The sequence below is a fragment of the Rhamphochromis sp. 'chilingali' genome (assembly GCF_963969265.1).
Source record: "Rhamphochromis sp. 'chilingali' genome assembly, chromosome: 1".
In the NCBI taxonomy this organism is placed as follows: Eukaryota; Metazoa; Chordata; class Actinopteri; order Cichliformes; family Cichlidae; genus Rhamphochromis; species Rhamphochromis sp. 'chilingali'.
The window spans coordinates 59,478,485-59,490,862 of NC_137929.1; the positions used below are offsets into that span (position 1 = coordinate 59,478,485).

The 12,378-nt window shown below is 40.2% G+C and overlaps 2 protein-coding genes across 2 annotated transcripts in view; both read left to right on the forward strand.

Moving 5' to 3' along the window:
- Positions 1-12,378, forward strand: part of LOC308400339 (uncharacterized protein) — a gene marked incomplete at its 3' end in the record, with an annotated part of 203,250 nt that overhangs the window by 20,991 nt on the left and 169,881 nt on the right. The gene's annotated exons all lie outside the window — the stretch shown is intronic.
- On the forward strand, positions 4,972-10,535 carry LOC308400348 (uncharacterized protein; the record flags this gene model as incomplete). Its single annotated transcript, XM_080887992.1, has 4 exons — positions 4,972-5,235; positions 5,322-5,439; positions 5,569-5,715; positions 10,495-10,535. Exons 1-4 carry the CDS (start codon positions 5,134-5,136, stop codon positions 10,533-10,535), a joined length of 408 nt encoding a protein of 135 aa, XP_080744118.1. The 5' UTR covers positions 4,972-5,133.

Sequence of the window (12,378 nt, forward strand, 5' to 3'; positions counted from 1 at the left end):
CCACCACCAGTAGGCAACGGGTGAAGTGTCTTCCCGAAGGACACAACGAACGAGACTGTCCAAGCTGGGGCTCAAACCGGCAACCTTCCGATTACAAAGCAAACTCCCAACTCTTGAGCCACGATCAACAATGATATAACTATACAAATAATATAAATACAAATACACAGCCAGCCAGCGAAGGATGACACAGATGATTTGAGCACAATTTTTAGTGCAAATTACTTTTGTGCAAGTTTAAGCTTTGGGGAAGAAGCTATATCCGAGTCTGTTTGCTCTAGCCTTGATCTGAAGCGCCACAGGGCAGTAGGTTAAAAAGATGGTTGTGTACTTGAAGATGTTTCTGCCACACTGCCACTGCATAGGTCAGCAGGCTCTCGGTGGTGCATTTGTAGACGGTCACCAGCAGTGGGCTGTTTAGTTGCACCTTCCTGAGCACCCTTAGAAAGTGTAGTCGGTGCTAGGCCTTCTTAACCAGCGCTGTGGTGTTAAATTTTAAGGATTTCACTCGCTCTACACATTCACCGTTGATGGGCAGGGGGGCAGGGGCATTTCTGTTTCGCCTGAAGTCAAGGATGATGTTAGGGTCAAATTAATTAATGTTGTCAGTTCTTACACATGCATACACATGGACAATGCCTCATCTTTTGTAACCATTGTGGGGGTTTACGGTGGGAGGTGCATGTGTTGTGTTGTGTATTGTAACAGTTTATAACAGCAGCGAGGAGAGCTGCTCTTTGAAGGACTTCAGCTGGAGACAGGTGAGGATTATCAAGCTCCACCGCCTGGTTCAACCAAGCCGTCCCTTGTTAGCGAGTAAAAGACCAGTTGATGATGTTCAGTCTTGGTTTCGTTCTTCATGAGGAATAAGTCTCTAAACTAGTGAGGCCTGTGGAAACACAGACTCAACAGATGAGTTCCTTGGTCTTGCAGATGTTAAATGAGAGGTTGTTTAATGCACACTATTCTCCAAGTTTCAGGACCTAATCTCTGTAAGCCGCTTCATTTCCCCTGTGATCTGCCCCACCACCGTTGCATCATTGGCAAATTTGTCAATGATGTTGTCTGGGTGAGTGGGACTGCAGCCAGATGTGTAGAGGGAGTAGAGTAGTGTGCTTAGTACACAACCCTGGAGAGAGCTGATGCTGAGAGTGCGAGGGGAAGAGAGGTCAGGATCCAGATTCACTCGCTGGGGTCGGTTGACCAAAAAAGTGGCGGGAGCCACCCACTTGCTCTTGCATAGAGGATGTACAAATTAGTGTTTCAGTCGTTTACTCATTATATGGACACAGCTCTATAGTGAAAACATGGGTTTTCTGTAGTATTTAAAAGTTGTAGTACTGACCTGTACTGACCGTATAACAGGTTTGATAAACTTGAACTATACTGTGACCCTGAAGTCAATAATTCTGCAAAAGAAAAGAACACAATGTTGCTGTAGAAAATCAGGAACGTGACTATGTGTGTTTGTCAGCTGTTTGTGTGGAGTTGTTCTTTATGTTCACCTCAAATCAACCTGAGTGTCATTTCTCTTTAGTTCTGATCTCACTGCTGAGCTGCACAACAAACCAAGGTCAGTAACCTTCTTCTGTCACAGTTTAAACCTGAGAAATGCTCACTGATATGACCTGATTGGGTTCATATTTCACAATGTAAAGTTTAACAGATCATCAGTTTTTCATTTTAACCCTCACAGCTCGTCTGACTGTGAGTCCCAGCAGCTCTCAGTTCTTTGAAGGAGGCTTTGTGTCTCTGAGCTGTGAGGAGGACGACAGCTCTGCTGGATGGACTCTGAGGAGAAACACAAGCAATTTACAGAGGACTCAGTGTGGAGCTGAATGGGGAAAACCAGCTGGTTCTTCCTGTAACATGAGCTACATCTTAACACAGGACAGTGGAGTTTACTGGTGTGAGTCCAGAGAGGGTCCCATCAGTAACATGGTTAACCTGACAGTCACTGGTAAGCTGAGTGTGTGGAGTTAGTGTTGATGAAGCTGTGTGTAAATGGATGAAATGCTGTAGTTTGTCTCTGTGTTGAGGTGGATCAGTGATCCTGCAGAGTCCTGTCCTCCCTGTGATGGAGGGAGATGACGTCACTCTGCTCTGTAAAACAAAGACCACTCCCTCCAACCTCCCAGCTGCTTTCTATAAAGATGGCTCCCTCATCAGGAAGCAGCCTACAGGTCACATGACCATCCAGCATGTTTCCAGGTCTGATGAAGGCCTCTACAAGTGTGACATCAGCGGTCATGGAGAGTCTCCATCCAGCTGGATCACTGTCACAGGTGACACACTCACCTGTCTGTGTTTCTGCAGGTTCAACATTCACAATGTGACGACAACTTAATGACTGTGTTTGCTTTATTTTAGGGGAAGACACCACCACACCTCCACCTACATCCACACCTCCACCTACATCCACACCTCCACCTACATCCACACCTCCTCCTGGTTCCCCCTCCATCACTCTTCCTCCTGTTCTCTCTGTGTTGTCATGTGTTGGATCAGTCTGTGTTGTGGTTCTACTGGTGTTACTGGTTCTGCCGGTGAGACGATGTGTTCACAGGAAACCTGAAGGTGAGACTCAGACTTCCTGATCTTTCATGTCTGAGTTTGTTTAGTAGAATAAAGTTCACATTCATATCACTGTAACACCTTTCTTAAATATTCATTTTGAATCATTTCAGCTGACCAAGAAGAAACTGGAGAAGATGACATCATCACTCATGTCATATATACCATTTTCAAAAAGTTAAACTATCAACAACAGCCAGTCAGAGAACCTTCATGGCAGTTTTAACTTCTTTTTTAAGAGATTTAGGCAAATGTTTTAAAATGACTGCATACAGATCAGCTCAGGCCTGTGACTAAGATGGCTGCTGAGTATGTGACTTGAATTTAGTATGAAGGCAGAATTAGATTTAGGTCCTGAGGACTTACTGACTTTAAGCATGTGAAGGATAATCAGAAGTGTAAAATTTTTTGTAAAAGTGAAAAAAAAAAAGATTTTCCTGATCTGATACCATCCAAATCTGAAATCATAATATTGATTTTATATCGTTCTTATGTGTCTTCGCTTTGTTTCAAAGCTGTCTAACTCTGTACTTACTGAGTGTTGTTCACTGTGAGCTGGACTGTGTGTTTGTGGTCTGTGGTTAACTGAAGCTAACAGCTCTGCAGTCGTCCAGCATCCTGTTTCTGATAGAAAGAAACACTTCAGCTGCAGGTGTTTCAACACAGAGCTGCTCATTTTAAACACAGGAAGGATCATGTAGATTTGGAAAAGCATTTCTCTACACTGAACCTTTTACATTTGATTCACTCTTTTTCCTCTATTTTATATTTCGTCAGCATTTAAAATCCCATTTATATCAGTATCTGTACCATAATTCTGACTCTCACTTCTACAGTTTTAATATTTTGATAGTGAATGACATGCTGACCAGATTTCAGTTATGATTTTAGTTTGACTGTAGTCTAAAAGGTCTTCTCACTGCAGTGAGTCCTGGCTTGGCTAATGACAGTGGTCGTGTAGTGGAAACATGTTTGCTTTGCTCTGTGGTTAAATGTGTGAGTCTACATTAAAAGAAGATAGCAGCTTTGTGGTTGTCCACCCTCCTTTTTCACAGAAGCACCCACTCAGCTTATTGTGGTCACTCGGATTCTCAGCAATGGTGTTAAAAAGAGAAAAAATAAACAAATTAATTTTGTACAAATGTGCTGATTTTGTAAAGAATTGTCCATTAAACTTCCGAGGGAACTCAGGACTGTGATGACTCTTAATTTGAAATCCTGCCTCGAGTGCCCCTTCTTCAAAAGGATGCTCACCATCCTTTGGTTCCAGCCAGAGAGGAGCTGTTTGACTTCCTTTTACTTGTCAATGGAGGAGTCATCTCCCTTGTTCCCAGACTCAGCTTTCACTACAGGAATTATGTGATTTTGATTGGGAATAACAACAGGTGAAGGGGCCATCACCTCAAAGATGGAGTCCTATCAAGCATCGCAGGCACGTGGACCTCTGGAGGACAATGATTGTTTAAAAGAAAATACTAAAACAAGTCAGTTGGAGAAAGGAGTAAGCAATAAATGATTGTCTTTTTAATGTCATTTACTGCAAACAATGAACAGATTGTTTCAGCTCTTCTTGTTCCAGGTTTGAATTTTTGGAAGAGAAGTAATTGCATGTTGTTGGTTCTTTACATTACAATATAAAGTACTTTGAGTCAATTGTGCTATATCAATAAAATTTAATTTAATTATAATGTGATTAGGTCAGTTTTTGAGTATTTTTCTCAAATTCTGAACAAAAGAAACAAAATTTAAAAGATGTCATGTTTCAATTCATTTCAATTTTTGTGTGGGTGTGACATATGGCTGAAAATATTATATAATAAGATTAGACAACATAAATTGAAAGACTTTTCTTAATCTTTTTAGTGTTCCCGAGATCAGGATGAGCTGCAAAATGTTGCAGAGGAAATGGGTGTCTGAAATAGTTTCAGTTCACAGGGTTGTGCAGCACCCTCTGGTGGATAAACATCTGGGGTTTAATATTTTGTCCCCCAACCACACAGATCAATTATAAGCTGTTTTCTTCGACATATCTTATATTTCTTGAGTGAAATTCTCCAGAGGTGATTCATAAACAGCTGATTACTGATTTCACACCAACCATATTGGCTGTGTGCATGAGAAAATACAGCAGCTTCCTGATGAACAACTTTTCATTGTAAAGGTATAGTTGCTTGATAAGCTGTCCTTACCGGAGGCCTGAGGCCTTAGAAACTGCCAGGTAAATACTCACAGGTCTTACCCACACTATATCCATGTGTGAGGCTATGACTTAGTGCTAGTGATGTGACGTTCTGTATCGAGGCTTCGAAGCTTGTGTCGAGTAATGGAGGGGGCGTTTCCGCGATGCGTGTATCGAGGCTTGCTTCATTTATGGGAGGAGCTGAAAATGATGACGTCCGAAGCCTCGCTGCCCGGCTGTACCACGTGACTGGTTCATGAAGCGGTTCGAACTTTGCCGCGAGATATGACAGCGATATAAACCCCTCAGACTTCATTCAAAATGTGGGTGTTTGATGGAGAGTTGCGGTTAGTGAGAGTTTGGAGACCGTTTGGAGGTTTATGAGAGTGAGGAGAGAAAGTCAGGAGAGAATGGAGCCAGCTAAGAAGAGGAGGATGTCCTCCCCTGTGTGGGAACATTTTGATCTTATTCCTCCCAACAAGGTATGTAAATTTCTACAGAAGATGTATTTTCATAATACTGATGGTGCAATACAATTTGTGTTAAGCTGTCTTGACTTTTGTACAAGGTGAAGTGTTTGCTATGTGCCAGGGAGCTGGGATATAACAACAACACCTCATCCATGCTTAGGCACTACAGAGCTTTGCATGAGAATAAGGGGAACAGCGATTGTGGAGCAAGACCAGGTGAGCCATCAAATGCAGTGATAATATAGCATGCAGTAATGTTACTAAATGATATAACAATATTATACAACTGTTATAAGTTACGTGTGATATTTATATTTGTGCTTTATCTTTATTGTCTTTCCTCAGGAGAACAATCTCAAATAGATGAAGACCTGGTTAGCATGGTGATTGAGGACTCCCAGCCATTTAGCATTGTGGAGGACAAAGGATTCAAAAGATTTGTTAAATCATTAAATCCTAGCTATGTTCTCCCCACTAAAGGTCATAAAAGCGGTGAAAATTTAGTTTTTACTGAATAAAATATGGGCAGGACTGACGCCTCAGTGTGTAGCTGTCCATACCTCAACGTTACAAAAGCACAACCACTGTCCACACCCCAACCACACCTCACCTCACAGTAAATGATCATTTCCATTTCAAGCATTTCCAAATAATCATTTTCCATACTGCCAGTATAAATATACACAGTATACTGCCATCACTACAATATAGATGTTTTACACACTCCTTTTGTTGTTGACATTTACAGGCTGTGTGCAAAAGGCCACACTCTTCAAATTCATGCCAACTAATATTTTTACGTCCAGTAGGTGTCCTACTAGAGCAAATGAAGCTTCAAGAAGCTTTGCGCTGGGGTGAACCAATTGGATGAAAAGCTTCAGTGCTTCATGAAGCTTCATCTGCCCATCACTACTTAGTGCCCTTCACTCCAAATCTGGAAATCCCAGAAATGTACAAGATCAATAAGAAGTCAAAAGGAATTAGATTGGAATGTGGAAAACAACACTAGAGGCCAACTTCAAGCACAAGAGAGTCCAAATCACCATGAATTGTGAAATTTACAGAAGAGATGTCCCCACTGCTGTTTTAACAAGACTGTGGGCGGGGTGTAGTTTGCAGCTCAGCTACAGGGGAGGGGTGGAGCAGTGGGGTAACGGTGTGGTGTCAGGGGAGGCTGACCCACACAGCTGTTCTCCATCACCTGGTCATGCCTTTGCTATTTCAGTAGAATGCCAGGACCTTACGAGAGAGCATTGTGTGCTGCGCAGTATGAGTCGGCTGAAAAGCTGCCCAAGCAAATAACCGAAGAGACTGTAAATAAAACACTCACTAACCTGCAACACCGTGGCTGTCACTCACTTTATAGACTGGCTAAAGGATATGGAGCAAACGTTAGCCAGCTCTCACATAGATGACATCAATCACTGATTCTCTGATCCACAGCATGAGGATCTACAGTTGGATAGTCCAGCACAGCATGGTGTTTCAGCAAAACTGTGCGTAACCCAGTTGAAGAAATGGGTTCTAATAAGAAATTATTATATTATATTATATTATATTATATTATATTATATTATATTATATTATATTATTCCTTTATAAGTAAAGGAATTGTCTAGTTTTGGAATAGTTATTTTAATCGTTTTAATTGTATTGCTACATGCAATAAGTTACATGAACTCATTTGTTTTGTTTTGTTTTTTCACTTCCGCTGGGTCTTGTAGCAGCTTTTATTTTGAACATCTACAGGAAGTTGCGCATCAGCATCTCATTTGACTATGTGCACGTTAGCATATGCTACTTCCGGTGCGGAAACTCCTGTGGGGAGCTTTGTTTCCGGTGTCCTATTCACGCCCTGTTTACGGTCCAAAACAAGTTAAGCAAATGAATGAATCAAGCGGCGATTTACATTTCTATAGATGTTTTGGGCATTTACCCAATATATCTGTAAATGATGTTCATCGACTTGTGATATTTTTCCCCACGCCTCAGAGCAAAAGAGAAAATGGATTCAAATGTTATATTTCTCAGCTGTCCCTCATTTATCATGGGTGTTATGTTCTAAAAATAACCAGCGATAGGTGAAATCAAGTAGCCAGTTTTATTTTTTGACGGTGCAAAACGTTTCGTGGACATCGTGGACATACAGTACTGCACTTCAGAGTCACACTGCTAGCATCGATGCAGCGATTCTGTACTGTACAGGAGAGACGTCACGGAGGAGATTGTCTGCAGCGATCAGGATGCAGGACACAATGTGACATAAAAAAACGTGCAAACTTGCACTAAAAAAATCCGTGAAACAGCGAGGTGAAAGGTGAACCGCGTTATAGCGAGGGACCGCTGTAATTTTGAAGGTAAGTCACAACATACCCTTCGTAAATACTAATGTATAGAAACCTTTACCAGCAATCATTCATTTTTTGTGTGGCTTTTTTTCACGGTTTGTTAACATGCTGTGTAGGTGTGTACTTGACTAGCTGATATCAACATAACGGGGGAAACATCTGGTTTGACTATTCTTCACCTGTAGTTTGAATGCTGAACATTTGCCTGTTTAAATCATAATAACTGTCACTATACAGAGATGTGCTTCTGAATGTGGACGATGTGTCTTCTGCTGTAATGATGCAGTTCTGCTTGTGTTGAGTGATGTAAACAACTGATCGATCTAAACTCTTTAAATGTCAAAATTGATCATTAGATTTTTTTATGACACAACAGTGGCGAGTGTTCCCACCTTCTGCTCTTTGTAACTTAACGCAATCTTTCCGTTTTCGAGTTTTGCACATGATTTTGGAGTGTATCTTCGCAGTAGATTGACTGCAAAGTAAAGCTACCGGAAATGTACAACCCCACATCCGGTCTCAAACCAGGAAGTTAGCATTTTCTCGTGCACAGGGTCAATTAGCGCAGCTAGTTAAAACAGTTCCAGCAACGTATTAGCTACCACCAAAATAGTGTGGTGAATGTTAGGTAGCGCAGCAAGTTGTCGGTAAGTCAGCTAATAACTTACCATCTGTGATGCTAGCAGGAAGAGCATCTACGTTTGCAGGCATGCTAGCTTTCTAAATGGGTTGCATATGTTGAAATAGCATTTGATCTATAAATTATTATTTTAATGTCACATTTTCCAAATCAACAAGGGAAGTTTCTTATGTGCATTAATTACCTAATCATTATATTATGACTATTTAATCCTTTGATTTAATAGTATTTAATCGATTTATCTTAAGTAGACGAGTGTTAATATTATATAAATAAATATAACAAAAGTTGGATATAATTTCATAACTTGTTGTGCCCACTTTAAATGCTAAAACACTTTCACTTGGAAAGGAAAGGAAACCTTGTAAGTTGTAACAGTCATATTTTAATTTGTCTTGTTTTTTGTTGTGTGAAGATCCTTGGTGTATTCGGTCAGCTAAAGTAGTTATAACATCAGTGACATATTAATGTTTAACAGGAGAATACCACATATCTTTCACATATGTAGAATAATTGTAGTGTGTAGTTGTTGTTATTGCTCAATTTACAATACAAGTTTCCAAATGTATCTTAACTTTGTGCATCAGGACAATATTTTTTTTAAAACAACTTACACATGAATTGTAATAAGAACAGAATAAGACTGTGATCAAGTTTTAATGTGTGTTTGAGCAGTGAACATATGCTGAAGGGGTGGGCGACTCCAGGTTTCAAGGGCCGGTGTCCTGCAGATTTTAGATCTCACCCTGGGTCACCACACCTGAATCAAATGAGTACTTCATTACCAGGCATCTGGAGAACTTCAAGATGTGTTGAGGAGCTAATTTATCCATTTAAATCAGCTGTGATGGATCAAGGACACATCTAAAACCTGCAGGACACTGGCCCTCGAGGCCTGGAGTTCCCTACCCCTGTCCTAGGACCTGGCATCTACATATGTGGACATTAGATTTTGGGTTGTATAGACCAAAATGCTAAATCTTGCTCTACAAGGGCCTGATATCCACTTACGAGGACGTTATACTGCCACTGTTCTTTTGAAATTTTATAGCTTCCTCTTGCAGACCATTACATGTGGAAACCATTTGAATACAAGCGCGCTGATCCACACAGGTATGCACACGGGTGTTCACTGCTCGTAGACTTAAATTACACCTTTCTTGGCTGCTACTTCAAAGCACATTGTGCGCTGTCTGTCCTGCGTGCTGCACAACAACATTGAATTTTTAGTATTTACTGCTGTTTACACTTAGCTAGATTAATGCGATGGTGTTGTGTTTAGTATGTTGCTTTGGTTTTTTTGGGGTTTTTTTTTTTGCTTGTTTTCTATTCTTCTTCTCTCAACAGGTGATCCAGGAGATTTTTTTTTCTCCCCCCCTTTCTCACTGTCCCTCCCTTCTGTTTTTCTTTTCCTTCCTCTTTCTCTCTCCCCTTCCTATCCCTCACTCATGTCTGTCCCGTCTGTAACATCTGAAAATAAAATATAATAAATAATAAAAACAAAGGTCGATGAAATGGACCAATACGGCAATGCCACGATGATCCATTTGGCAAAGTAAATCCATTGGGTATCCTTGTTGGTCTTCAGACAACAATTCTGATGGCTAAAGAACCAAATGGGACAGGCAAAAAAAAAAAAAAAAAAAAAGAAAGAAAGAAATTTTATAGCTAATGTCCTCATATGTGGATCTCATTTTTCTCAGAAAGAAAAATCACACAATTCTTTCTTTTTAAATTTATCAGGTCCTGATCAGCCCAAATTGCAAAATGAAATTAAAAATGCATGCCATGAAAGAGTTCGGGTCTTAGGAGGTTAATAAAGTTTAAGATTATAAAAAATACAACATTTGTCTGTGAAACAGGATGATAAAAGAAATAATAATAAAATATTGGATATACACCCATTTAGCGCTGGACACAACTCACAGAACAGCTTGACCTACAAAACAAATGACACTTATTTATAAAAAGCTGGTCTAATAACAAAAAAAATGTGAAGTAATAATTCAACAGCTTTGCTCTGCTGTTAGCAAAGACAGATTTAACTGTTTTAATAATAAGAGCGTCTACAGCAGCTCATATTCATGAGTTAAAATCACAAGAAAATCACATCAGAAATCAAAAAAACGGAGGGACATGTCACTGATTTGTTCTGCTTCTGTTTGTGTAATTTGTTCATCTTTGTGGTGGTTCCTGTGGCTGTGATGACATCCACTATGGGCAACTGTTGAGGAGAAATGGCAAAATTGAATCCTTTGGCTAACACTTTCTTTTCATGTTCAGTGAGATTCCTGTCTGAAAACATCTTCACCCACGTGTCCTGACTGTCTTAGATGTGAAGTCCTCCTGTTCTGTGTTGTGCAGGTGTTGACTGGGAAGGATATACTTTTGTTAGTGTGAGATTATTCTGTTATCATATGTTATCTTATATCTGTAGTTAAAGTAGTTGAATTATGTTAACTGCTGTATATCATATAATATCCTTTAGTCTAGATTGTGTGCTGTGTATGCAGCTTAGTTTCCATTATATTTTTGGGTTGATAGAATGTGACCAACTTTGGATTCTGTTAGACACTGTTAGCACTACCATTGATCTGCTGTGAATGTGTTACACTGTTTCTTGACATTTCATACTGCTGAATCATGAAGAGAATGTTGTGTGCAGAGGACCTTGTGTCGATAATAGAAGAGACAGACCACATTCCATGCCCCCACCTTTACAGGGAGCAGAAAGACAGGGAGCCGAGGTCATAACTTAGGCGCCGTAACAGAGAAAGAATGTGAATGTTTAGGCTTTTACGACTAGGTGGGGGCCACTAAAGGCTATAAGAGCTTGAGTAACCCTCCACCAGTTTGAGATTTGCTGTGACCCTCTTCATGCATGTCTCCCCATCATAATGGCTTATGCTCATAAGTATTGAATTGTATGGAAATAAAAGAATTGTTGATTGAGCATTTATACACTGAGTATTGTCCTTCCTTCAGCCCAAAGATTAAAAGAATTGGGAGATTTTAACATTAGCAAAGTGTGGATTTTCCTGAGTTTTCTTTCTTGTCCTTTATTGTGTTGGGCCTGCTGAGCCTTGTCCACAAACCTAAAAACGTCTTCTAAAATAGGGGAGGGTAGAAGGGTTTTCAGTTCCTGCAGAATCTGGCTAATCTTGTTCCAAAGGGCATCTATAGTAAAGTAATCCTATAAAAGCACTGAGATCTTCTAACCCAGGGGTGCCCAATCCCGGTCCTCGAGAGCTACTATCCTGCAGCTTTTAGATGCATCCCTACTCCAACACAGCTGAATCAAATGGTTTGATCTCTTCAGCATGCCATCATGTTTGGCAAAGGCCTGATAACAAGCCATTCATTTGATTCAGGTGTGTGGGAACAAGGATGCATCTAAAAGCTGCAGGACGGTAGCTCTCGAGGACCGGGATTGGGCACCCCTGTTCTAACCAGATGCTCTTAATGGAACCCAAGTCTGGGTTGAAAACCAGAGGCGACCGTGCCTTTGCTATTGTAGCTCCTAGACTGTGGAACAACCTCCCTATTGCCATTCGCTCTTCTGAGACTGTTCAGTCTTTTAAATCTCGTTTAAAGACCCATCTTTTTACTCTAGCTTTGATGTAAGATAGTTTGATTATCATTTGGTTGGTTTCTATGATTGTCTCGTCTTGCGTTGTATTTATTTTATTTGTTTTTTTTTTTTTTTATTTGTGAAGCACTTCGATCAAACCTGTTGTTTTTAAATGTGCTATATAAATAAATTTTGATTGATTGATTGAAACTCTTGGGAAAAACTCTGCTTTGTCTGCATCTTAGGTTGAAACGGAGATGGTTCCTATAATCCTAGTTTCCTCCACCAATTGAAGGGTGTTCCTCCCAATGTATACAGCAATATGTGTGGTTCTTTTCTTGTCAAGTTCCTTAGACTACCATGACCTGGTTGACTGAGAACCTTCACATACATTTGTCCTGATGTCGTTTAACTAATCATGCTGACGTGTTTCAGTGGAGGAATAATAAACAGGAAAATAAGCAAAAACGTACATAATTAGTATCTGATTAATATCCACTTAGTCTTTTAGTCCTTGATGAACATACTTTTACTGAAGCTCATATGATGATATGCACTGACACACCCAGAGTCCAGCTGTACCAACAACAAACAAA